Genomic DNA, 25781 nt, shown 5'->3' on the forward strand with positions numbered 1-25781 from the left:
AAAAAATCGAAACATCTTTAACCTCTTTCTTTGACCGAAAGAGTTGACGAAGCATCAGCAATAAGACAGGGCGAAGTCGTGCACTTTCCTAGATTTCAACTGTCAGACAACCCAGGTCTCTGCACGACCTTGACGGCAAGCAAAACGCTAAATCCTCTTCTGAAAGCAAATGCTAACTCATCCCTGCGTCTGGCGCGGGGAAAAAAACGATACGGATGCGCCGATGATCACCGTCTTGCATGCAACATCTAGACACTACGTACATGTGATCCGAGCGCTCGCAGTCCTGCAAAGCACGCCTCCGAAAGTCGTTTTTCAAAGCACGCCACAAGAACCCGAGGACCACAGACACTACCGCCGCCTTCGTGGGGTTTCCATCCGCCTGCGTATCACTGCACCCGCCTGACATTTAATCCTCCAGCGTAGGGCTCGGGGAACAACCTCCAAAATAAAGCCATTGCTTATAAATATTTGAAAGACGCGGATCGATATCTGTAACGAGAGAGGCTGGGGAATGGTAAGGTGGGGAAGAGGGGAGGGCGAGGGAAAGGGGTGGGGCGGCAGGGTAGGGGCAAGGGGAGGGAGGAAGAGGGGTAGGTGGAGGGGGAGAGGAAGGAGGGGAAAGGGGAGTGGAAGAGGAGGTGGAAGGGGGAGGGGGTGGGGGAGGGGGAGGAGGATGAGGAGGGGGGACGGGAGAGAGTAGAGAAGAGGAATGGGGAAGCAGGGGAGGGGGGAAGGCTGAAGAGGAAGGGGGGAGGGAGGTGGGGAGGAGCTGTTACCTATATTTCTTCCGGGTGTGCGACACGGCAGATGCGCGACTATGCTAGTATGTCTCATGTTTTTATCAAGGTACTGGAAGATGAAGAGCTTTTTCTAAAAAGAGAAGAAAAAAAAATGGTAAAAGATAAAGAAAGCGCACGACATCAAGGGAGAAAAACAAAACGAAAAAAAATAGAAAAAAAGGAGAAAGGGGTAAAAGAAAAGATTTTAAAATGTATTCCTAGCCGTGGCGGCGCGGACACTCACATTCACGGTTTTATATTTCACGCTGGCCCAGAATTCTTGCATTGCAACTGCTAAAAATCCCGAACCTTTCACAAAATGTTTTATTTTTGTCACTTCGTCAAGTGAGCAAAGTATATAAATAGAACACCGGCCTTTCCAGACTCCAGGCTTGACCTTATTTACTGATAACCCTCGCTGATCCTCCTCCCTGTCCTTCCTCGCGTAATCCCTTATAACCTTTCTGTTTCAGAGTCGAGACCCTTTTAACAACCCTAAACCTCAAGGTGAGGCCCATCGATTTCTTCTTAGCAATGCAACTGTCGTCCCAAGCCCAACACACTGACTAATGGACGGTCACCCCCCTCCTCTCGCTCTCTCGTCCCCTTCCTCCCTCCCTCTCTCCCTCCTTCTCTCTCTCTCTCTCTCTCTCTCTCTCTCTCCTCTCTCTCTCTCTCTCTCTCTCTCCTTCTCTCTCTCTCTCTCTCCTTCTCTCTCTCTCTTCTCCTCTCTCTCTCTCTCTCTCCTCCATCTCTCTCTCTCTCTCCCTTCTCTCTCTCTCCCTTCCTCTCTCTCTCCTCTCCTCTCTCTCTCTCCCTCTCTCTCCTCCCTCCTTTTCTCTCTCCCTTCTCTTCTCCCCTCTCTCTCCTTCTCCCTCCTTTTCCTCCTCTTCCTCCCTTCTCTCTCCTCCTCCTTTCCTCCCTCCCCCTTCTTCCCTCCTCTCCCTCCCTCTCTGAAAGTCTTGATTTAGAAGGAAAAAGCGATATATTTTTTCTTTTAAATCTCGGTCTTTTGTTCTTGGAAATAAAGGAGAAGGAATAAGAGGAAGGAAGGAGGAGGAAGAAGATAGAAGATGGTAGTAGACAGAAGAAATAATATATATATATATATATATATATATATATATATATATATATATATATATATAGAGAGAGGAGAAAGAGAGAGAGAGAAAGGGAAAGAGAGAGAGAGAAAGGGAAAGAGAGAGGGAGAGGGAGAGAGAGAGAAAAAAAAAAAAGAGAGAGAGAAAGGGAAAGAAAGGTGAGAGAGCAAGATGACAAAGTGGCTCCCGAGTGCTACCCTCCTCACCCCCCCCCTACCTCCCATTGCAACCCTCCCTACCCGGCGCGACGCCCCCTCGCCGCCGCCTCCGGGCACCGCGGTCCAGCTGATCCACACGCTCCTCACGCGCTCAAATTGAGAGATAGAGGGGAGGACTTGTTTATTCCCCTCGCGTCAACTGCCTCGGAACCCTTATGTCTTCTTGGAGACTGGCTATGGGGAGGAGGAGAAGGGAAGAGATGAAGGGAGACAAGGAGAAAGGGAGAAAGGGAAGTGAATTGGAAAGCAAGCGTGTAAGACTGGCATGCAACGGTCACGGCATCCTCTACCGCCCCACCCCCCTCCCCGGCCCGAGCATTCTGTAATAATCTCTCTCCGCGCGAGGAACATCATCAAGAAAGTTAGTTCCTCGCAGCGCCCTTCGTCATGTAATTAAGCCAGTTAGTTCTCTCCGGGAACGAGATGGCCCCTGCCGCATCCCGCGCTCCCAACATGGGAAACCCTTGCAGAGGCAAGGCTCTTCCTGTGAATTATTCCTCTGACGGGGGGAGGGGGACGGCGGGAGTCGGCCGGGCTGCGAGGAGTCATCACATGACGAAATCCATAAATATCCGATTCGCGATCGACCACAGTTACCCTCGCGCACACCATACCCGCCCAGCCACCACCGACCTTGGAGGTCAGGTGCCCCTCCCCCTCCGCCACTCACCTGAAAGCAGAGCGATACCTTGCAAGTGCAGCTGCACGACACTCTCGCATCAGTCCCCCGCCATGTGTCGGTGCCAAGTGGTGCCAAGGGGAGCACCGACCCCGCCAGGGCGCGCTGTATTGACGGAAACAGTCGATAGTGCATCGCCGATGATAAATGAGGGCGAGAGAGTACGCCGCCCGTCAACTCTCGCCTCTACTTCGATTGGCGGCATAAGCGTTCTCACGCACACGGACGGAGAAACAGATGTGTATATATGTATATATATATATATATATATATATATATATATATATATATATATATATATATATATAATATATATATATATATATATATACATAATATAACAACAATATATATATATATATAATATATATATATACAACACAACACACAACAACAAAATACATATACTACAAAACACATACATAATAACTACAAAGCTACAAACACACCAATATATATATATATATATATATATATATATATATTATATTAATATATATATAATATATATATATATATATATAATTCATATATAGTTAGCTATGGTACATACAATGCCAAACATATAATAATATAATATAATACCTTAACACAAGCCAGAACATACGACTGACACAACACACACCCACACAAACACACAACAAATAAGACACAGATGAAGGGATTTAAGATAAAAACAGATGTTGATGCTGAGGTAAAGGCATTAAAATCAATTATCCGAAACATCCGCCGATACTGTCCACGCCGACGACAACGAACAACAACGCACGCTAAGGATTAGCACTCTATCATCCCAGGTAGTTTGTCCCTCCGCCCCTCTTACCGGGCACAAACAGACAAACGACGCTATATCCTTATCGCCGTATTTGTCTTCCTCTTCGCGCGGGTGTACCTGCACAAACCAAACAACGATGCAGTAATGATCCTGATGTGATTAATAAATCGAAAGGTGAATAACGATGCCGAAACAAACAAACAAATAAACAAACAAAAGGCCCACTCCGATAATTAATCTTGACATCTTCCTCGCTCCGGATTCTTCGCGAATATGAAAATGCCAAGTACGAGATAAATGACACGGCGGGAGGTGCATGGATGGGGTGCCGGGAAGAAGAACAAGGGGGGGAAGAGGAGGAGGAAGAAGACGAAGAATAAGAGAAAGAAGAAGAAGAAGAAGAAGAAGAAGAAGAAGAAGAAAGAATTAAGAAAGGGAAAAGATGAATAAAAGTAGAAAGAAAGAATAAGAAAAGGCAAAAATTAATAAAAGAAAAAGAAATAAGGAAAAGATGACGGAGGAATAAATGGCGGGAAAATGAACACCGAACAAAAAGTACAAATAAGAAAAAGATCGAGGAATAATGAAATGGGATTCCCCTTAGGTCAGCCCCCTCCCTCCCCCTTCCCGTCGCTCCCTCACACGAAACGCCAATGACGTAAGGATGACGTCACACACCTGAAACATCCCGCCAGCGAGCAAGGGATCAGCACCTCCGTCCACATCCGAGTCGAGGGTGGCGGCTTTCTCTCCCCCCGCCGCCCCGTCACTCGCTCTTGTCACTGGCACTCGGGGAAGGGGCGATAAAGCGTCCTCCAGCACCGAGGCCGCCATGCAAGCACACCTGGCGCCCGTCTCACGCCCACTGCAACTCGCCGACACTAGTTGCAATTCTTTACAGCAATGGGAGGCCCTTTACGCGATTTTTACAGGCTCGCGGCGGGCATTACGAGGTGACCGCTGTTCTTTACAGGCTGATCACAACCTTTACTGGGGATGCGGAAGGGTAAAATCTTTCTTTTGTTCATCGGTAAGTGAAAGCGGACATTTCCTTGTCTCTTTACCACACACCTCGATGCAACGTTCCAGATGCCTGTCAGATATTTTAGTACAGAAATCACACTTTAGCAAAAACAAACCAGAACAAAAAGCAAGTCACGCTTTTCAATTTCAAACTTTTTAATTTCTTCTACAAGCAAATCACACTTCTTTTTTAAATATGCAGTTCACACTCTTTATGCCAGCCACACATTTAATTAAAACAAAAACCAGCAAGCTAATCACACGTTAGTCAATAAAAAAGTATCCGACCCCAGGTCCCAGCACCGCTTCGGCCCCCGGCAGCGCAGACGTGAAACAAAGGAACACAACTGCACGTCTGCCTAACACCTCCTCCCCTACACGTATGGTTCAATTGTAACGCTCCCTTCGCTGGGACGTGCGTGACCAGTCTCCAAAAGGTTTAGCCGAGGACACACACGCACGCACGCTTAGACTGGCGGGCCCACGCACTGCATGCAGCGTCCTCTTCTGTCCACAGTGCTACTGAGACCGCAATGGCTGGTAAACAGGCTCAGTAAGAGGGGGAGGGGTCTGCTTTTATACCTATTCCTCGACTTTCCCATTTCCCACTTTCCTAAGTCTACTCCACTACAAAGTAAAGAGAGAAAAAAATACACCGTAATAAAGAATGTTGAGTGCAAAATGTCGGTTGGAAAGATGCTGAACCTTCTCTTACGATGGTTATGTATGAAAATAGAGAACTGTTCGACAATGTGACTATACTATCAGAAGGACGGTGAAAGCTGCTCTCTGTGTACTGTGTTCGTATCACCGCAGCGGGTGCTAAAAAGCTATTTCCGAAATAATAACTAATGGTTCAAATAAATCAACAAATATCAAGGCGGGAGGAGGGGTAGCTAAAAAGCAGTGATATTTGGGAAGCCTGTGAAAAATAACGGACAAAGACAAGCGCCAATGTAACGAGTCTCTTATGAAAACCTGCACTGGAATGGGACTACAACAAAATACAAACAAAGAAAAACATCGGCGCGAAAGTAAGGTAAATGATGGGTCCCGGCCAACACCAGTCTTAAACAAGGCCTCGACTAAGCTAAGAATCTAAGGCTAGGAAAACCACAAAGGAAAAACAGAAGCGACTTTCGCGAAAGATGCTGCACATCTTTCCACATCCACGTCACGGCTGCGGTGTGCCACTAGCAGGAGCGTTAGTTAGCTGGTCAGGATGTCATCACGCCACACACAACACACGGCCGGGAGGGGGCGTCCAGCATGCACGCCCGCCCACACTCACCGCCTCCTGGTGCCCGATTCCTCTCTTGGTGGCGGCCTGGGCTTGCATTCATCGCTAAATATATCATCTTCCTCTTCCTCCTCTCCTTCCTTTTTATCTTCGCTTAGATCCCTGTCTAAATAATCGTCCTCGTCAAAGTGCCTAGGCTCTGACGACGTGGTGGAAGGAGAGAGAGAGGATACCTCCATGTCGTTTTCTGTGCCGGTGCTTCTCGTTACAGAAAATGGGGAAAATGTAGAGTAAATCACACACGGAAATTATTGTGATTTAGAATTGTAAAAAAAAATCTTGAACATGCGAGACAGAGGAAGAATAATTTGAAAAGATCTGAGCTAAAAGTAAGGTTGGAGTTCGTATTATGAACGCCCTGCATGTCGTGTTACTAGCAAATTTATATGTACCTTAACCATGAATATTGGTGAAGTTACTGGCGTAGGAAAAGCACTGCAATAAAGGCCTTACTCATGCACGCCTTAATGGAGACAAACTATAGTCCCGAAACTTACTTAAATACATCGGTGAATCTGAAATCAAATTCCTACGAGACTCAAGCAGGCATTCCGTTTTCCGGAAAACAGTGACCAAAACTGGCGCTATTAATAAGCCAAATCCTGTGAACGTGAACTTCTGTGAATATATATGAAATTTCAACATTTATAAACAATTCTGCACTTTGAATATGAACCTTATGCATTCCGTGAGAAGGTTGTTTATGCTCTGTGCACCGAAAACAATACCGTCGAGTGTCCGCAAGAGCTGATTACATAAGGATTTCATACAAAGCTATTTTTTTTTACCTGACCAGGAGGCAAATCTTCGTTTTTAGTCAAATAGAGGATATAATTTATTAGACCATATCGAATAATCTCGCATAAAAATAATGATATCTCCAGAAAGTTACAGAATGACAGCGATTTCATATGCTTCAAAATGTTAATTGATTACCCAAAAATAAACGCCCGAACACACCATGAATTAGCGAAATTACAACAACGCTTCCAAACCGGACTATGCCATACGCGCGGTGAGACAACTGCAATTTGTTATGTAATTAGAAAAAAAAAATCATGAACCGCGGGGAGCCCATGAGTCATGATTGTTGTTCGCTCGACGGCCAACACCCAAATCAATAGTGGGCGTCCGTTTTCTCTTCGGAGCTCACCTGTATAGCAGAAAATGATCTCTTACATGAGTAACTAAAGCAATTCGGCCTATGGGTACGTCCAGTTGGAAAAACGAAAAGGAATTTATCTTCTTCTTTGAAAATTAACATTGAATTTTGAATTCAAGCAAATGCTTTTATAACGTTTCTTATAACTCGCTTTTCTTTAAACATCTGTGAACAATATACCTTAGTTGCAAATTACGGGATTACAGTCCACACAAAATTTTGCCATCATAACCCAAATGACAACCCAGAACAGCATGCGTGGCGTACTCACCTGTCGTCGTGAATGAAGTGTTGCACTTTGTTCATGCTCTCGTGCACCTGCCTCATACCCTCCTTGAAGCGCTGGTTGAGGCGGTGGGCGTAAAGGGACGCGCCGCCCTCGCTCAGGTAACCGTCAAGATCCGAGGAATTGCCGGATTTGTAGCCAACATTGCGTAGGACGTCGCCATCGGACATGTAACCTGAGACAGGAGCAACACATTTTAAGGGCGAGATACACATTTTTGTGCGTGGGCGTACTGCATTTGACACTCAAAATACATAGTTGGATAATTTTAATACATACTATTGTTTATCAAATCATTTTCCACCACAAAGCACGGTCATAAATGTAATTGACAACATTTCTGACACCTAATGATAGTGAATATAAAATACGCAAGGAATGTAACATTCAAAATTGAAACACGCCCAACAAACACAAACCAATCCGACGCACAATTCTTGCTATACCGTCCTAAATACCGCACTCCAACGAAAAGAACTCTTCGACAACGCTAGTGCGACTTCTACGAGGCTACAACAACGACATCCAAGAGCGCACAGCATAACACAGGACACTGTGAGAGCTAACGAAGAGGGACTGACGTGAAGATTCCCTCCCCGCTGGGATGAAAACCAGCTCCCTCGGGTGTACGTGAGAGGCGATAATGCGTGGCGGGCGAGTCACCTCGTCCCCTGGGCCTTTGGAGTGCCTGCCCTTGCCGTGACATGAGACGCTGACTTGCTCTGGCACGGGGGTTGCTTCGTGACGTCGCTTAGGTTTTAGTCACTGTCTCGGGGATTACCAGCGTGACTATTTAGTTTCTTCGGAGACCCATTGGGGATAACACCGACACTAAAACCTGACCGACTATCTCTCTCTCTCTCTCTCTCTCTCTCTCTCTCTCTCTCTCTCTCTCTCTCTCTCTCTCTCTCTCTCTCTCTCTCTCTCTCTCTCTCTCAAACGCAATTCTGGGAAGGACGGCGTGAAACAGACGTGACATCAATCCAAAATAATGTCAAATATACATGTGACATGAAAAAAAAAAATTTCATATCGCCATCCATCAAATCAATTCCTGGAGCAGGATAATAGCCGAGCGAGGGGATTCACATATCACGCATTTTTTTATACTCCAGGAAGGCTCCATACAATAAAAACGAATTTAATCGAATACCCTATAAATTTTGTTAAATTACACAGTAAAAGCATCGTTTACTCTCGAAAAGACGCTACTTTATATCCCCATTCATAGCAGTTAACAGCGCGGGTTAAGTTCGCAATGGGAAATACAACAGCATCGACCTGACACGTTTGTTCTAAAATTTTACAGGGCTGCTTGAATGCTATCTGACTACTTTTTGAGTTTAAAATGTGGCACACGAAGGTAGAGGAAGAGACTGCTATTTACCATTAGCGAGGTCCACACTCTCCAGGTCACTGTAATCCGTGTCAATGACCTGGTTGGGACCCGGAGGACGCTTCAGGTGAGGCCCAATACGCATCCCCTTCTGCGGTACAGTGTTGGCATTGTCTTGGAGGGCTGCTGAAAAAATGCGAGTTGGTTAATGAAGAGAATTACTCATAAATACAAATAAATCATAAGAGTAAATAAATCTATTAAAACTGAATAATTCCAATCATTTACATATTCCGATGACTTCCTTCTATTAAACATCAGAGTTTCTTAATGATTCACTTCACTTATAACGAAAAGGTATCAGTCTATGGACTGACCTAGCCTGGAAACGTGCAAAGAAGGTGGCACTGTGCGGGTTTGGTGTAGTCCTAGCCCTCTCATGTAGCCATACTGCGAAGCCCTCACCAACGGCTGCATGGGCTTGATATTCAGTATGACTTCGTCGCCCTCTTCTCCCTCGGCCTTCTCCTCCACCTGCAGAAAGAAAGAAAATCATTTTAAAATTTGTTGTCTAACAATTAGAACTGGATATTTTAAATATTCACAGTGACAATAAATCATGAATCCTTAATACAGTTGCATTGCAATCTGAAAAAAAGATAAAGAGCGTTTAGATAAATGGGCCTTTTGCATCTCGTATAAAGTGCTGGCCTCTCTCATGGCCAGCCACTTACCTTTCTCATGTGAGTTTTCAGGTCGGAGACGCTGTCGTCCTCTGAGCTCGTGGGCTTGTAGATGACGGAGGAGTTGCCGGAGGAAGTGCTGTTGCTGTGGCCGCTGTTGCTCTGGGAGGACTCGCTGATGTTGGAGCCCGACTCGGAGGGCGTGACCATGTCCTTCTCGCGTGGGTTGGGCATGGGACTCACCATCGCCACGCTGATGCCCGTCGCGGAGTCCTCCCGTCTGCCCAGCTGCTTCTGGCGCGGCAGAGAGCCCTTCGGGTCGCGGCACTCTTGAGCTGCGTTGGCCTCCCCACCTGAGGGCGTCCCTGCCGGCCGCGGAGCGCTGCTTCCTCCGATTTTAGGCGTGGAGGGCGTGCCTGCGGGGCGGACCATTTTGTTGTAGTCTTTGGCCTGATGGGACGTGTTGACGTTGGGCGAGGCGGTGGGGGTCGGGGGCGCAGACCGCTCGGGGGGCACCACCTTGGTCTGGCCCTTCACGTGGGCCGTGGGCTTCGGGATGCCCGTGCCTGGAGTGCCTGGAGGGAGGGGGCTGCCAGGGGTTGTCACGACAGTCTGCTGCTGCATTGCTGGGGTCTGATCCTGGTGGCCGCTGTGGCTGTGCTCCTTGTGGTCCTTCTCCTTGGGCGGCAGAGCGGGTGGCTGGTCTGTCTCTGAGGCTGCGTGCCCTGCGGTCTCCGGCCGCGGACCCGGCGCAGGGGGCCGGGAGTCCTTCTCGGCATTGGCTGGCAGGGGGCACTGGGGGCGCTGGGGGCGCGAGCCGCCATCCAACTCGAGGGTGAGCTTGTCGCCCTTTTTGGCGCTCCTGTCGCGACTCTCTCCGCGAGGGTCTCGGTGGGCCTTGTGACCCCCCCGCGGCGACCCCCGGGACCCCTCCCGCTCCTCGCGCTCCTTGTCCTTGCGCGACGCCTTGGGCGACTCCTTGCCCTCCTTGCCCGCAGACTTGGAAAACTTGGACCTGGAACCAAGACAATGTTAGCCACGTGTTGCTGGACAGAAAGGCTGCGTCCCTGTTTGATTAAGGGTACGAAACATTCAAAAATCGGCAGTAACAATTATAATAATAGTAATGATGATGATAATGATAATGATGATGACAACAGCAATAATAAGAATAACAGCAGCAGCAATAATAATAATAATAAATGATAATAATAATAATAATGATGATAATAATAATAATAGTAATAATAATGATAAAAAACAATAATAATAATAATAATAATAATAAAAGCAGTAATAATAATAATAATAAAAAATAGTAACAACAATAACAACAATAATAGTAATCCTAACATCAATAATAACAAAGACAACAACAACAACAACAATAATAATAATAATAATAATAATAATAATAATAATAATGGTGATGTTGCTGTTTTGTTGAAAATGATGAATAAAAATAATAATGATGACGGGCATAAATAACAATACCAAACACAAAAAGACTTACAAACAACAATAACAAGGAAAAATGAGACTAGATCAATTTTGAAAATAAAATAACACCTGCGGAAGCAATCACGTGAAAAAGAATACCATGATGACAAAGCCAGGTGAGAACACCATCACAGGGCAAGAACACACCTGATGCCCCGGAGGCCCTGCGGCTTGGTGGAGGCGGGGGGCGCTCCCCCCTGCTGCGCCTCCGCGTGGCTCGTCTGATCACTGCTGCTGCTACTGGTGCTCACAGGCAAGCTGCGGGCGTGGGGGGCGTGCTGTTAGTCATTTATTGGGCGTAGGGCGTACAGTTACTCGAGGGCGTGTCCCAGGTTTAAATGTGGGCGGGGTTATGGTAGGTGTAGCTTATGTGCTTCGGTTGGTGTCTTGGGGGATTATGTACATTTGGTGGGAGAAGCCTTGCTCACGGGCGTAAGCCGGGTGCGTTTATATCTAGGTTTAAAGGTACAGTATGTGTTATGCCTTCGGTGTGGGGGTAATGTTATGTTTTTTTTATCGTTATTATCAGGAAAAGACTAAGCTTAAATTAAGACCTACGTTTTATATACAACACGGATAAGAAGTAATACATTGCGATCCCTTGTCTTTGTGATTCTGAGAATGGTGATTGCTTTTATGTATCTTATTAGTTAATGACTACCTTTGCAAAGCTAATAGCCCCGGTAAATTTACAAGACCGAGAAATCCTAGGAAAACATCCCGTCCTGGACTCTTCCCACTGAATTTTACTGATCAGTTCAGCCAGCGACATCCATTCAGGAAAGTTTTAAAATTCAAAGTGAAGAAACAAGAAGTTCCATGTATCTCTCTTAATAACCAACAATTAAAAAATAATTAAAATAGATACAAACACTTATATTTTCCCCTGCGTGGCCAAAGATACATAACGGTATGATCGGCGGAACGTAACTTCACATACAATGTAATCTGTGAATCTGCTCCGTGACGTGACTACCGTGACTCACACATCATTACTCCATATTCTGCCTTATTTAAGCGGGCCTGACTCGCTCCGTAATTAGAGCAATCAGCCGGAATTACCTTTAGACTATGTACACTGCAATTAGTACCGTGTTAACGTTAGTCTCTCTCCACTCCTGTACAGAACCTAATCTCCTCTCACCCATCCACATCCTTATTACCCTTTCGTTCGGGTTATCATTCCACTCTCAGTTCTTCCATCACACTGACTCCCTCTCCCGACGCAGGCGAAGAAGACATTACCTTTGGTGTGGCGGGAGCGGAGGCGGCTTGGCGTCGGAACACAAGCTGGTCGACGAGTCAGAGCGCTCGGACCTGGCGCTGCTGAACCCACTGCTGCTGCTCGTTCGTTTGCTCACCCCGCTGCTGCCTGTGAGGGGGGGGGGGAGAAGGAGGGTCAGTTAGCAGACGTCGTTTAAAAGGAAGAAGGTAGACAGGGGAGTGAATGATGTAATGATGATGTGATGTGATGTACTTTTGACTGCAGCGTCTGAAATGGCTACGGTGATGATGGCGGTGAGCAGATGGAAGTGACGACGCGGTGGATGTGTCGAAGGCTGAGGAATACAGAAGAGAGGGAACAGAAGGAGAAAAAAGTGAAGTATCTCTAATTGCGGTTGATGTCAGAAGGCGGGAGAAATTGTTCCTGAAGGAAACACAAAGATGTGGCGTGGGCTTGATTCATAATGGGAGGGGAGGAGTGGGAGTGTGATGAGGTGGGAGTGAGTAACTTCTCACAGATCGCGTGTCGAGTGGTCATGTTCCCGGAGGAGGAGGGTCTATGCGTCACTTCACGCAATTACACCAAACATGATTTTGGTTACACTGACCGCTCAGCAATCGGGCCCAAAATAGAAAAAAAAATGTAAATAAAAGTTTATGTGCTGAGTGTATACATATTAATATCAAAGAATGGGCGAGTCTATTCATCAAAATTCACACGTGGCACCTGACACTGTCCATCATGATTTTAATTCGCGCCCGGCTCGGAACACTCCGCGCCGTCCATCAAAGCCGATCTGACCGGACAGGCCGAGGATCAACAGGTCACGGGGTTATTGCTCTCTCCCCCCTCCCCCCCCCACTTCCCGGCACACCGACGGGTCCGGTGCCTCAACAGTGCCACAGGTGTCCCCGAGCGACTCCGCTAGCCAATCATGACGTCATTTCCGCCAAAAAACAAAATCCCGTACTCCACGTCGTTCATATGACACGGTCGACCCTACTACTTATTATTCACAGAAACAAATATCTTCATGTGGGTACTACTGATAATGATAAAAGATAACATGCACTGGTTATCCCCTTCACAACGCATGACATCGCAGCCCGCATGACTTCTCTTCGTGCCATTCAGTAACGTGATATCCAATCCCCTTTGCTCCCCCCACCCCCTTTCCCGCGGTCCCTCTATGCCCCTCCCCAAAACACCTGATCAGGGACTGACGGCCCGCATCGCCAGCGAAGGCTAGACGAAGGAATACAGCCTTTATGTGTATTTTCTTTGGCTCAAGGACCAGCGCGCCGACGAAGGAAAAGCGGTCGGTTTCTCTGTCTCTGGTCTCGTTAGTTTCAATGCAATCAGCTACAATTACGAAATCACCATTTCCTCCGGGCGTTTCTTGGAAAAGGCACACAAAAACTAAATGATCAGTGGTGTTAAACCTTCATCACCGCACAAAAACACACACACTTGCGAAGTTTACGAGACACCCGCCTCTGGCTTTGATAAGAAGATACAATTAACATGTGAATGCGTCAGTTAAGTAAGACGAGAGAGAAAGAAAAAAAAAACACTCCTACTTATGAAAAGAAGCTCCACACAAACCCAACTTCAAATGCACGAGTCTACATCCCACCACAAAGAAGGCCGCGACACCACTAAGTTAAGTACAGCGAGGCAGCCCATTTTTTTCGGGGAACTCGAAATCGCTAATGAGGTGGGAAAAATGGCACAGGTGTGGAAGCAGGGGGCTACATCACCTCGCACACCTGCTACAAACATGGACGTGCTATGGAAGTATAACCCGTGAATGTGAATGATGAGAGAGATTTGCAAATGAGATTGATATCACATTAATCTGATATTCATCAGTAATTATTTTTTATGCATACTAATCAGTTATCAATTATCAAATAAATGTTAATGTATACGACAGCAAAACAATTTACGTCACTGAAACTAGCAAGGGGCAATTAAATTAATGTAATACATGTACCTATTCCATATTTCTCGAGAAATGAAAGTAAAAACAGGAAAGGATTGCCAAGGTTACAGTAACACACAGACCCCTAAGGAAATGGTCTACATATTTTATAATCGTCCAAGGAGGTTGCAGTTACAACCATGCACAAGTATGTATGTCTGAATATGCATGCAAGTATGCATGTATATCTGTATGCATATATGCATGTACATCTGTATACATGTGCGTAGGTATAAACATGTACATAAATACAAACGAACGTAAATACCTATATCTACAACTATCTGTTAATCTATACAAATACATGCATAAACGTCTACGTTATATATATATACATATACACATACATATACAAATACAAATACATATTCATATACATACACACATACATACATACATATATATATATATATATATATATATATATATATATATATATATATATATATATATATATATATATATACCCACACACAGACACACACACACGAGAAAGAGAAAGAGAAAAAGAGAGAGAGAGAGAGAGAGAGAGAGAGAGAAAGAGAAAGAGAGAGAAAGAGAAGAGAGAAGAGGGAAAGAGAGAAAGAAGAGAAGAGAGAGAGAAAAGAGAAAGGGAGAGAGAGAGAGGGAGAGAGAGAGAGAGAGAGAGAGGAGAGAGAGGAGGGGAGAGAGAGAGAGAGAGGAGAGGAGAGAGAGAGAGAGAGAGGAGGAGGGAGGAGGAGAGGAGAGGAGAGAGAGAGGAGGGAGAGAGAGAGGAGAGGGAGGAGAGGGAAGAGGGAGGGAGGGAGGAGAGAGAGAGAGAGAGAGAGAGAGAGAGAGAGAGAGAGAGAGAGAGAGAGAGAGAGAGAGAGAGAGAGAGAGAGACACGCCCACATCTGCTCGGGCTCGGGCGGCAGAGTCCCGGAGCCCCACAACCTAGAGAGACAACAGGAAAGGACGAGACAACATTCCGAGGAAACGGAAACCGCTCGCTTCTCACTCTTACTCGTTGTCTTGTTCCTCGCTTCCTTCTCCTTGTGGTTGAACAGCTTGAACTTGTCCAGCATGGAGTCCTTCTGCTTGGCTGGGGGCGCGGAGGAGGCGTGGTAAGGCGATGCGAGGGCGTGATTCCCCGACACGTTGTGGGCGGTCTGAGTGGCGGGGCCCCGGAGGTTCGACTTGACCAGGTTCGAAGTGCCGCCAGTTCTGCAAAGGAAGCAACAGGGACGATTAGTTCGCCATGCATAAACCAAGGACTCGGTTCTATTCTGAAATAGAGAAAGCTGCAACACAAAGGACACAACACATGGACGTCAGTGAAATCAAATTTCTTTAATTAACTTTTTCTTTTTTACTACTATTTCTACTTTTTGAAAATCCATTCATTCACAACAGACGTGGCATCTCAAGCACAATTACCTGACAGGCTTCTTCTTCCATTGTTCTACAACCATCTTGTCACGATATAAAATCTAAAAATATTCCAGGACTCGGCAGATCACCTCGAGTCTTTCAGGCAATAGTCCTTCGAGGGAGTTTTAACCTAAGATTCGCACGCTCTTTTCGAGAGCCATAATTCACACATTCTGTAACACAGGGACCGCTTGTTTTATCACACCAGTTGCACAAAAATGCCCGTTTCCCCTCCCGGTCGTTCGTCTGTCACACGGTGCTTCCCTCCCGGATGCCGCCACGTGCAAAGAACACGCGAAAACCACCACCGCACCGTCTCGCCCCGCGCCGAGCCGCCACTGAGATGAAACAAGCACTTTTTCAGCGTCGATGCGACAATATGGAGGTGGGAGGCGGGAGAGGGGGCGGGATAAGGGTAGATAAAGGGTCGGGATAAGGGGGTAGATGGAGACAGGGGATGAGATAGGGGTGAGGGGAGTGGTGGGGGGGGGATACTTATCAATCACTCTACGTGTCTCTGGTGCAGTGCATTGTCTTTGTGTCCCGCTGCCATCCACGCTAATGCCGACGCCTTCCTTCCCCCCACCCCCTTCTCCCCGACGGGAAAACAATGGCCACCCCAACTTGACGTCCGCGATGTACAATGGGCAACCACGGCTCTCCTTACACGCAGAAAATGGCACGGAGATTACCTTTCTCCGCTCCCTTCCCCCCTCCCACCTCTTTCCCCATATATTACGCCACCCCCCCCCCCCCTCCCGTCCTCCTCTTCCTCCTCTCTTCACCATCATTCTTTTTAACCCTGCACTCAAACCCTCACATCAATCACCTCCCTTCTGCATCATCTTCATCACCACCCCTCTTCCCTCTGCATCACCTATTCCTCTTTCATTCCCCCATTCTCATTCCGTTCTACTCTCTCCCTACTCCCTTCCTGTTCCTCCTTCCCCCTCGTCTCCCCTCTCGGCCTCCCTCCCGCTCAAACATTACTCATCCTTCTCCCATCATTCACCAGAGAGAGAGAGAGAGAGAGAGAGAGAGAGAGAGAGAGAGAGAGAGAGAGAGAGAGAGAGAGAGAGAGAGAGAGAGAGAGAGAGAGAAGAGAGGAGAGAGAGAGAGGAGAAAGAAAGAAAGCAAAATAAATAAAGAAAGAGAGAGAGAGAGAAAGGGTGAGGAAAAAAATCTGCGTTCACCCCCTCCCCCCGCCCCACCGTATGACCACGTGGACACTTGTATTAATCACACCCTCGTGAGAGCCACGTGTCATGTACAGTCCCCACAGAGTATCTAAAACCTTCCCAAACGCACGGGGAAATTATTTGTAAATACCATAGACTGTAATAAAGAAGGATCAAAGAGAAAAAAATGATAAATTGCCTGTGAACCTCTGCATGAATCCGCACGACCTTAGGCCAACCACTTCGGCCTACTCCTCCTCCTCCTCCTCCTCTTCCTCCTCCTTCTCCACCTCTTCCTCCTCCTCCCCCTTCCTCCTCCTCCTCCTTCTACTCCTACTCCTCATACCCTCTTCCCCTTCCCCACTCCCCTCCCCCTCCCCCTCCTTCCCCTGAATCTTCCACCGTCACATTCAATTAATTATGCTCGCAGCGATACCGCACAAACGAGACTGCATGTAATTAAATCCTCGTTGGGTTCGACAAGGACATAAGTTCACTGAGAGAAGTCCTTTATGAGCGCGTCTACGCCCACCCCCTTCGCCCGCCCACCTCACCCTCGCCCTCGCGCCCCTCACCCTCCGCGCGAGAGGTCTGAGTCATAGAGTGAGGGGAAACACCCTACTTGCAACACACCACTATCCAATCGGTTACTTTTTCCCCTTTCTTAGGCGCTGTGACATTCAAATAAAAGGGTAAAGAATGGAGGAAAAAAAGGAAAACGAAGAATAGGAAAAGGAAGAAGAAAAATAAAGATAAAAAAGTAGGAGAAGCAGAAAAAGAATAATAATAAGTGGAGGAAGCAGAAAAAAAAAGAAAAAAAAAGCACAGGAAGAAGAAGAAGAAGGAAAAGGAAAGGCTGGCCGTCTGAACCATAAAAAAGTCTTCGTCACAGAGGGAAGGTCAAGGTATAAACTCATGTACTTCTGATTATAGAACAACGCTGTGATATATAGTCTTCAAGGAATAACAAACAGTTCGCATTTGGCTTTCATCCTCTGCCGTTCAGTGATTAGGCGAGGAGAGAGAACTAAAGACTCCATAGACATTTATGATCAGTCTTATTCCGTTTTTAAATGCCACACAGCTGTCGTTTTTTGTGCTTGTTTCGGCGTTTCAACGCGTGTATGCATGGGTGCGCGTGATCACTGGCGATAATACAAACGTGTGTTTTATCTTAGGATACCCTCGAGGGAAGAAGTGTGGAAGCAGAGAAGAATGCGAGTAGAGGTGGAGGGGAAATGAAAAGAGGGGAGGAGAAAAGGAGGAAAGAGGTCGAGTGCTCCCTCTACACTCCAAGCCCTGCCCCTCACAGACAGACAAGACAGACAGACAGACAGACAGACACACACACACACACACACACACACACACACACACACACACACACACACACACACACACACAGACACACACACACACACACACACACACACACACACACACACACGCTTTCGCAGTTTAAAAAACCCTCTCTCTCGCTCGCCTATCTTCCCTGGTGATTATCCCAGATCTTTATATCCTCTTATCCACCAAATGATCTCTCGGCCTCCACCCCCCCCTCTTCCCCCCCCACTCAAGCGAGGGTTCATTAGGGGTGGAAAGGGGAGGCGCCGGCGAGAGGGGAGGGCCAGAGAGGGGAGAGGAGAAAAGGAAGAGGGGAAGGAAGGGTTAAGGAGAGACACCCGGCTTTGCTATTCCTCAGCTGCCATGTGACTACGGGAAACACATTATCCTCCGAAGCAGTTAAAGTTAGAAGAGCAAACAGAAAAAACAAACAACAGAAAAAGGGAAATCAACATCAATTATATTCTATTTAAAGAATGAGTCTTTCCTTCAAGTATTAAACTGTTTTCCTTTCTTATTTTTTCTTTCTTTTCCTTTAATCTTTTCGACTTTCTCTCTCTATCTCTTCGTATATATTACACAACTCCCGCTGCCTCTTTAGAGCAAATTGCGAGAACACTTGAAGTCATGATTTTCTCCGAAAGTTCTACGTCTAGACAAAATTATCTAAGTTTTAAGGATTTGAAAGATATGAATGGCGGAGGAAGGAGGAGATGGAAGGGAGGGAGGGAGGGGGAGGAGAGAAGGAAATTCGGGGATGGAAGTGAAGGAAGGGAGGCGAAGGAGAGAAGGCGTGGGAGATCCTATAATACATTATTCACACTGCAAAATGCAAACACAATCCAACTTATCAGGAAAATGGGAGATAGAGGGATATATATATATATATATATATATATATATATATATATATATATATATATATATATATATATATATATATATATATATATATATATATATATATATATATATAGAGAGAGAGAGAGAGAGAGAGAGAGAGAGAGAGAGAGAGAGAGAGAAAGAGAGAGAGAGATAGAGATAGATAGATAGATAGATAGATAGATAGATAGAGAGAGAGAGAGAGAGAGAGAGAGAGAGAGAGAGAGAGAGAGAGAGAGAGAGAGAGAGAGAGAGAGAGAGAGAGAGAGAGAAAGCATCCTTCAGCTCCACAAGTTCGCGTGAGAAGGAGCTCTCACAATAAAAATGTTCCGCATGAAGGATCGTAGGAACCTTCATCGCAATAGTGACGCCACCGCTAAGGTGCGGTTTGTGGTCTCAACCTCCTTCTCCTCCTTCTGCTGCTTCTCCACCTCCAACTCCACCTCCTCCTCCTCGTCTTCTTCTTCTTCTCTTCCTTCTTCTCCTCTTTCTCCCTGCTAATCCTCCACGCTGGCGCCAAGACCCCCCACCTCCAACCCCCTTCGTCTCCTACAAGGAATACCGTCAGATTCAACCCGGATCCGATCGCGAGCTGACAAAAAAGTGATGAGACGTAACAAGACGCCGCCCGTAGCGTCCGTCAGTGCCACTTCTGCACGTGACGACCCGCACCCCCTCTTTTTAAAATCGGTTCTAAAGCAACGAAAATAATTATCAACGAAGGTAAACATCTGCTCGAGTGGATTCCCCTTTAGCATCTCTATGAGTACTCTCCCTTCCCCTCGCCCTGTTCCGCCGCCTCCAATGCCCTTCAGAGTCTAACGTTACGGCGACAGACACGACGTACGAAGTCTGTACCCTCACTGTCTCAAGCCCCTCCCCCCCTGCCCCTTCGCGGCTATGCCCATCCCACATGCACGCCCGCTCAGGCTCCGCCCCTATCGTTCTCTTTATCGCTGGAGCGCTTCGCAGCCCATAATTAAGGCGTTCAAGTGGAAGCATTATCTCGATAGCGCTTTCTTTCTTCCAAACTCTCTAGTAAAAAAGCGAAACAAATAAGTCGTAAGTTACAACTCTGTACTGCCTGAGTGCCAACTGAATGGGTATCATGAATGCTTTAGGGTCAGCAAGCGTCACCACTTTCCGCACTACGAACAGAGATCTCCGGCACCCGCAAACGCAAAAACAAAAAAGGCTTTGTCTGTCGCTGAAAAAGATTTAAAAATATAACACAAACAGTACAAAGGGTGAAGGCCCTGAAGTGTGGCCGATGGGACGATGACGACAGAGCAATCATTGCGGGGACTGTTAGCTGAGCGACCACATGGGCGGGGGCCGAGGGGGTGAGCGGGCTGGCGGGCGGGAGCCTGCTTGTTTGGAGAGGTGAGGGACCACTGTAACAACTGGCGCTGCCTGGTGTCTTTTAGCCGAATGCACTGTTTCCTTCGGATTTTCAGGTTTTCATTACTTTTTTATACAATATCCGTTGACATTATCAATGGGCAAGTAGGTACGAGACTATGCATCAACACAATATCCCTTTTCAAAAGTCAATACTTTGCACACATCACTTCACTCGTAATTCACCAGGCAGGACCACAGTCCAGTCCAGCTTCCAGGTAAGAACTAGTCACACGATTCCTCTACATCACTTTGCATAACAGCTCTTCATCGGGCAAAATAACAAAAACGAAAACTTTAGGCTGAGCTGTCTTCCGCACGAGACTGTCCTTGTGCGTCCCGCCTGACGCCGAAGTAACGTCCTGGCGTCGGATCCAGAGAACGAGCGCGCCGCGTCGCCGTGTTACCTTCCACACCGTTAGCAGGAGACTGGCGCCGCGCACCGCCATCACGCAGATCCTGACGACGTAAACACACGTGCGTCCGGTTACGTCAAGGTGAGCGTGAGAACGATACAAACAACGCTCTTCGTGGTCCCTTATGCATAGGTGCACGAAAATGACCGTGCATGATTCTTGTTCCGATCGTCTCTATAAACCTATGATATGTATATAATTTCTTAAAATCTACTTCCCAACCTTAAAATGACAGCGCCGATAAGCGACTGATAACAAGGTGACAAGCAGTCAACGCTTTCGCATTCTGGAAACGTGTTGCACGATGTTATTGCAGCAATGCTGCAAATGACATCTCAACCTCGGGCATGTTTCCCTGCATTTGCAAGGGATTACTACCTCTCCCCGAAGCGCAGCCGCCGGGTGGCGAGTGGGAATGACCGCTGTTGAAATCTTCCAATTAACGTGTTTGCGAGAGAGCTAGAGAGAGAGAGGAGAGAGAGAGAGAGAGAGAGAGAGAGAGAGAGAGAGAGAGAGAGAGAGAGAGAGAGAGAGAGAGAGAGAGAGAGAGAGAGAGAGAGAGAGAGAGAATTATCACCCTCTCCTAAAACCCCCACACGTCTCCTTTTCCCTATGCTTGGTTACCATAGAAATGGCCTTGCTCGCATACCATCATTCCACTTTCCTGCATCACCACCCACCTCTCACCTCATAAAAAAACGCTAGGCCAAGAGAAACCCCTCAACCTTCGTCCTCACGTTTACCTTACCCTCGCCCGAAGAAAGAAAACAAGCAAATGCAAAACAAGCGCTTTCCCCTTCGCCCGCCCTCCCCTTCCTCCCTCATCCCCCCCTCCCGCCCCTTCCACCCCCGCCACCCTTCACCCTTTCACCCTTCGCTCGAGGGCCTCTGCCGCCATCCCGTGTTGATTAACCAATCGAATATTGGCATAAATCGAATGCGCTTTCATTCGGGAAAAGGGAAAAGGGAAACGTAACAGTTGTATAGGGTACAATATCATGGGAAGGGGAGGTTGGAAGAGGGGACGAGAAGGGAATGACAAGAAAAATCAATAAAAGAGAAAGAAAGCAAGGAGAGGAGAGAGAAAGGTTGGGTTGAAAAGACGAGATGCTAGAGAAAAGAGGTGTGGAATATGATACAATAATGGGGATGAAGTGTTAATAAAAGAATAAATGGAGGAAAAAGGGAGGATGAGCTGAACCTCGAGGGATGAGAGACGAGGCAAAGGCAGAAAAAACGAGAGAGGAAAAAGGGAAATGAAAAGAGCCAATACAAATACAGGAAGCAACTAAAATGAAAGGAAGTATAACATGAAACAGAATATTGGAAAATATAAAGCGAGACTTAGAAATGTGTGTGTGTGTGTGTGTGTGTGTGTGTGTGTGTGTGTGTGGTGTGGTGCGTGTGCGTGTGCGTGTGTGTGTGTGTGTGTGTGTGTGTGTGTGTGTGTGTGTGTGTGTGTGTGTGTGGGTGTGCGTGTGCGTGTGCGTGTGCGTGTGCGTGTGCGTGTGCGTGTGTGTGTGTGTGGAGAGAGAGAGAGAGAGAGAGGAGAGAGAGGAGAGAGGAGATGGAGAGAGAGAGAGAGAGAGAGGAGAGAGAGGAGAGAGAGAGAGAGAGAGAGAGAGAGAGAGAGAGAGAGAGAGAGAGAGAGAGAGAGAGAGAGAGAGAGAGAGAGAGAGAGACAGACAGAGAGAGAGGGAAGCTATTAAAAACAAAAGACAAAAAAAACATCGTAGGTAGCTGATAAACGAGAGAAGAAGAAGGACAAGAAAGCAAAAGAAATTCCCGTATATCCCTCTCGCCCATTAATAGCAATCTACAGAAAATCTAAATGGATATAAAGTCAATGGAAAAAAAATACGCTGCATAACCTACATTCACAGAGCGACCCAGCGAGCGATGCATGACCAAGGTGTAACAGCTGTAATTCCTACCCTCCTTCCTTTTATGCATGGTGAGAGCGCTGATCATGGTATGGGCGGGGGCGGAAGGTAGGGTGAAGTGGGGTGAGGTGGGGTGGGGGTGGACCTTGTGTATAAATAACAGACGACGGGGGCGTGGCCTGGGGCTTTGTTCGTGAGAGGTGTGACAAGGTTCAGTGGACATCGCCACAGTAACGGTGCATAATCATATATGTGATGATGTACAGAAGAAGAAAAAAAAGTTAAAACAGCAGTAAAACAATCACCGAATTTGTCTTCTTACAGAAAAATACTATTAATTACAGTGACGCCATTTTGACGTCATGAGACCTTCAGGAAACCCGCACAGATAAGGTCGTCGCCTTCGTCGGGACCAACTTCAGACAACCTTTACACCGGACAAGAATGATGATGCCGCTATAAATAATCGAGATAAGCCGTGGGACTTAGCGGGGCCTGCAGTCACAGGCGCCCGATGGTTACTTCATACCTTCAGGATTTCCTAACGAAACGATCCTCAGGCACAAGCGATTTCATATCTAGAGCCACATACATACGAGGACTTCCATCTCCTTGGGAAAAAAATGAGCGGTAAAAGAGATGATAATATTAGGAGTATTCACCTGTGGGCCGCCGCCTCCTTTCATCTCCTTAAGTTGACTTTTGAGACTTCAAAGTAATTCCCATAGCTATTTGACTTTTTAAAAATCCACGGCGCATGACCACATCAAACTCGCACAAAAGCACACACAAAGAGAATAACTTGATCCATATTTGCCTCGCGCTCCTCCCCCGCAGCCCGCCATCTGTGCAAACTGACCGGCCACGTGGACTTGTTTACAACGAGATTCGGTTGAGCGAGCGCCCACGGCGACCAGCACCCTTTCTTGGCTCCGATGGCAACCACTTCATCAGTGATTGACGGGGACGATCCAATATAGAACCCGATCCCGGCAACCAGTTCTTTTTCGCATGCATATGGCGCAACGATTTCGTACCAAAGTAAATATTATTAAGTGGAGAGGTTATGATCTTGACAGGATATGTTAAAAGACATATATCGTTATTCTTACTGTTGTGGACTAACCAAAATTCAAAGTAATCACTGAAATACATTGGTCTCTATTGGAAATCTGGGTCTTCTCTTCCCCCGGTTTCGGCTTCGGCTTGCCTTTTTACACTTCAATTTGTGCATTTCTCATTCTTATTTACTCGCACACCCGTCACATCTGTGCACACACGCACCTAAACAAACAGAAACGCAAACGCGTGTATTCCCCCATGCAGCAAACTCCTCCCCATGCAAACAAATACACAGAATCACATGAAGCATAAGAAGTAAACATTTCTCAGAAGCTTCAAAACCCATGATTTAGCAAATTCCGATGCACGTTAGCTAAAAACATCCGCTCTTGCGCGAAAGATTAAAATGAAAGGAGAAAAAAATCAGACACATAATAATACTTGGAGTTAAGATCTTACAAAGTCACCCCTTATCTGGGCATCTGAAATCGGTGGATATGATAATGCTGCACAGCTCGTTCTTTTCTTAATGCCATGTCCAGATTCAGCCAAGCGAAGAGAGGGTAAAATGAGGGCAATAATAATATGAATGGCAATTACAACGATAATGATATCATCAGTAGTGATTATAAGGATAACATAAACTTTTTGTAAAAAAAAAATATATAATAATAAATAAAATGAAACAATCAAAACAATCTGTAAGACAACGGCAGTGACGAAAAAAAAAACATTAGCAAGAATAATGCTGTGCATTTCTTTAATACCAAAATGATTAGACAACTGCGTAACATAATCATGGAATAGCCAATCAGATCCTGAACCAGCTAATCCAATCCGGACGAAATTCAAAAGAATCGAAGTAATGATAGCCACAACATTCTGATAACGACAATGACCCTTCAGTGGGTATATGAATGCAGCCGCGTCTCGAAGCATCCCCGAGAAGGAGTGGTCGGGGCGCATTCAGAACAGGTATTCGTAATATGCCTAAGAGGCAAAAAAAGTAAAAAGAATAATAAAAGAAAATATGATAGCGAAGAGGAGGGGGAGGAAGAAGAAATCGAAGAAAACGAAGTAGGGAAAGGGGGAGAGCGAGAGCGAGAGAGAGAGAGAGAGGTAAATAGAAAGAATGGAAGGAAAGAAAGAAAGAAGACGACGAAGCAACCGAATAGGCATGACCGAAAGTATGAGGAACGATAAGAGAAAGAAGAAACGGATATATATCTATATCTATCTATCTATCTATCTATCTATATATTATATATATATATATATATATATATATATATATATATATATATATATATGACTAAGAAAAAGAGATGATAAGAAAAGAAAGAGCAAAGGAAAGGAGCGAGAAATCCCTTGGGCAAAAACACGCACTTAAAACCTGCTTCTAGCAACAAGTTCCCGCATCATGATTATGGCCAATTTTCGAAGATCACACACACGTAGCTTCTTCCCACCTAGACCCTCCCATTCGTGGACCCCAGGGAGACCCCAGGGTAGACCCCAGAACAGACCTCAGGGTAAATTGCAGAGCGAATTACCTCATTACCCTATCTTTTAGCTGGGGAAGGAGAGAGAGGGAGGGAGGGAGAGGGAGAGAGAAACATGGGGGAGAATAGGGGAGGAGATCATTCACAAATACGGGTCGATTGGCTTTAATCCGAGACAATGGAGGCCGTGAATGGAGGTTGCAGGAGGCATGAATGAACGAGCCTAAAAGGAGTGAAACCGGGACTGGGAAGGCGTCTAGAGAGTGAACATGTTTATACTGTGACTTAAAGTTTGAACTATATATATATATATACCTACCTAAAAGAAGAAGGGAGGGAGGGAGGGAGGGAGGGAGGGCGGGAAGGAAGGAAGGAAGGAAGGAAGGAAGGAAGGAAAGGAGGGAGGGAGAGGGAGAGGGAGAGGAAGGGGGAGGAGGAGGGGGAAGGAAGGAAGGAGGGAGAGAGGGGGAGGAGTTGGAGGAGGAGGAGGAGGAAGAGGAGAAGAGGGAGAGAGAGAGACCCGCTTCCTTCCAACGAACGCCTAACCTGGCACTCTCAACCTCGCGTCCTTGGCTCAGCAAACAGCACTCGCCCTAAGAGCCCTTGACTACCGATCGCCCGCTCGTTGCGAAGACCCGGTGCTGTTGCTAACTACTTTTCGCTCA

The 25781-nt window shown here is 46.5% G+C and overlaps 1 protein-coding gene across 16 annotated transcripts in view; it reads right to left on the reverse strand.

Moving 5' to 3' along the window:
- Positions 1-25781, reverse strand: part of LOC119581236 (neuron navigator 3-like) — a 160283-nt gene that overhangs the window by 34763 nt on the left and 99739 nt on the right. For 9 of the 16 annotated variants that reach the window (XM_037929652.1, XM_037929636.1, XM_037929662.1 and 6 more), the window contains 8 exons: positions 15036-15241; positions 12093-12219; positions 10995-11105; positions 9399-10362; positions 9042-9198; positions 8716-8850; positions 7314-7503; positions 5872-6078 (listed from right to left, as the gene is read on the reverse strand). In XM_037929652.1, the coding sequence (XP_037785580.1) occupies positions 5872-6078; positions 7314-7503; positions 8716-8850; positions 9042-9198; positions 9399-10362; positions 10995-11105; positions 12093-12219; positions 15036-15241 (2097 nt within the window). Of the gene's footprint in view, positions 1-5871; positions 6079-7313; positions 7504-8715; positions 8851-9041; positions 9199-9398; positions 10363-10994; positions 11106-12092; positions 12220-15035; positions 15242-15454; positions 15560-25781 lie in introns of those variants that run through there. The other 7 variants (XM_037929693.1, XM_037929689.1, XM_037929697.1 and 4 more) reach the window with 6 other exon arrangements.

The sequence above is a fragment of the Penaeus monodon genome, chromosome 2, assembly GCF_015228065.2.
Source record: "Penaeus monodon isolate SGIC_2016 chromosome 2, NSTDA_Pmon_1, whole genome shotgun sequence".
Classification (NCBI taxonomy): Eukaryota; Metazoa; Arthropoda; class Malacostraca; order Decapoda; family Penaeidae; genus Penaeus; species Penaeus monodon.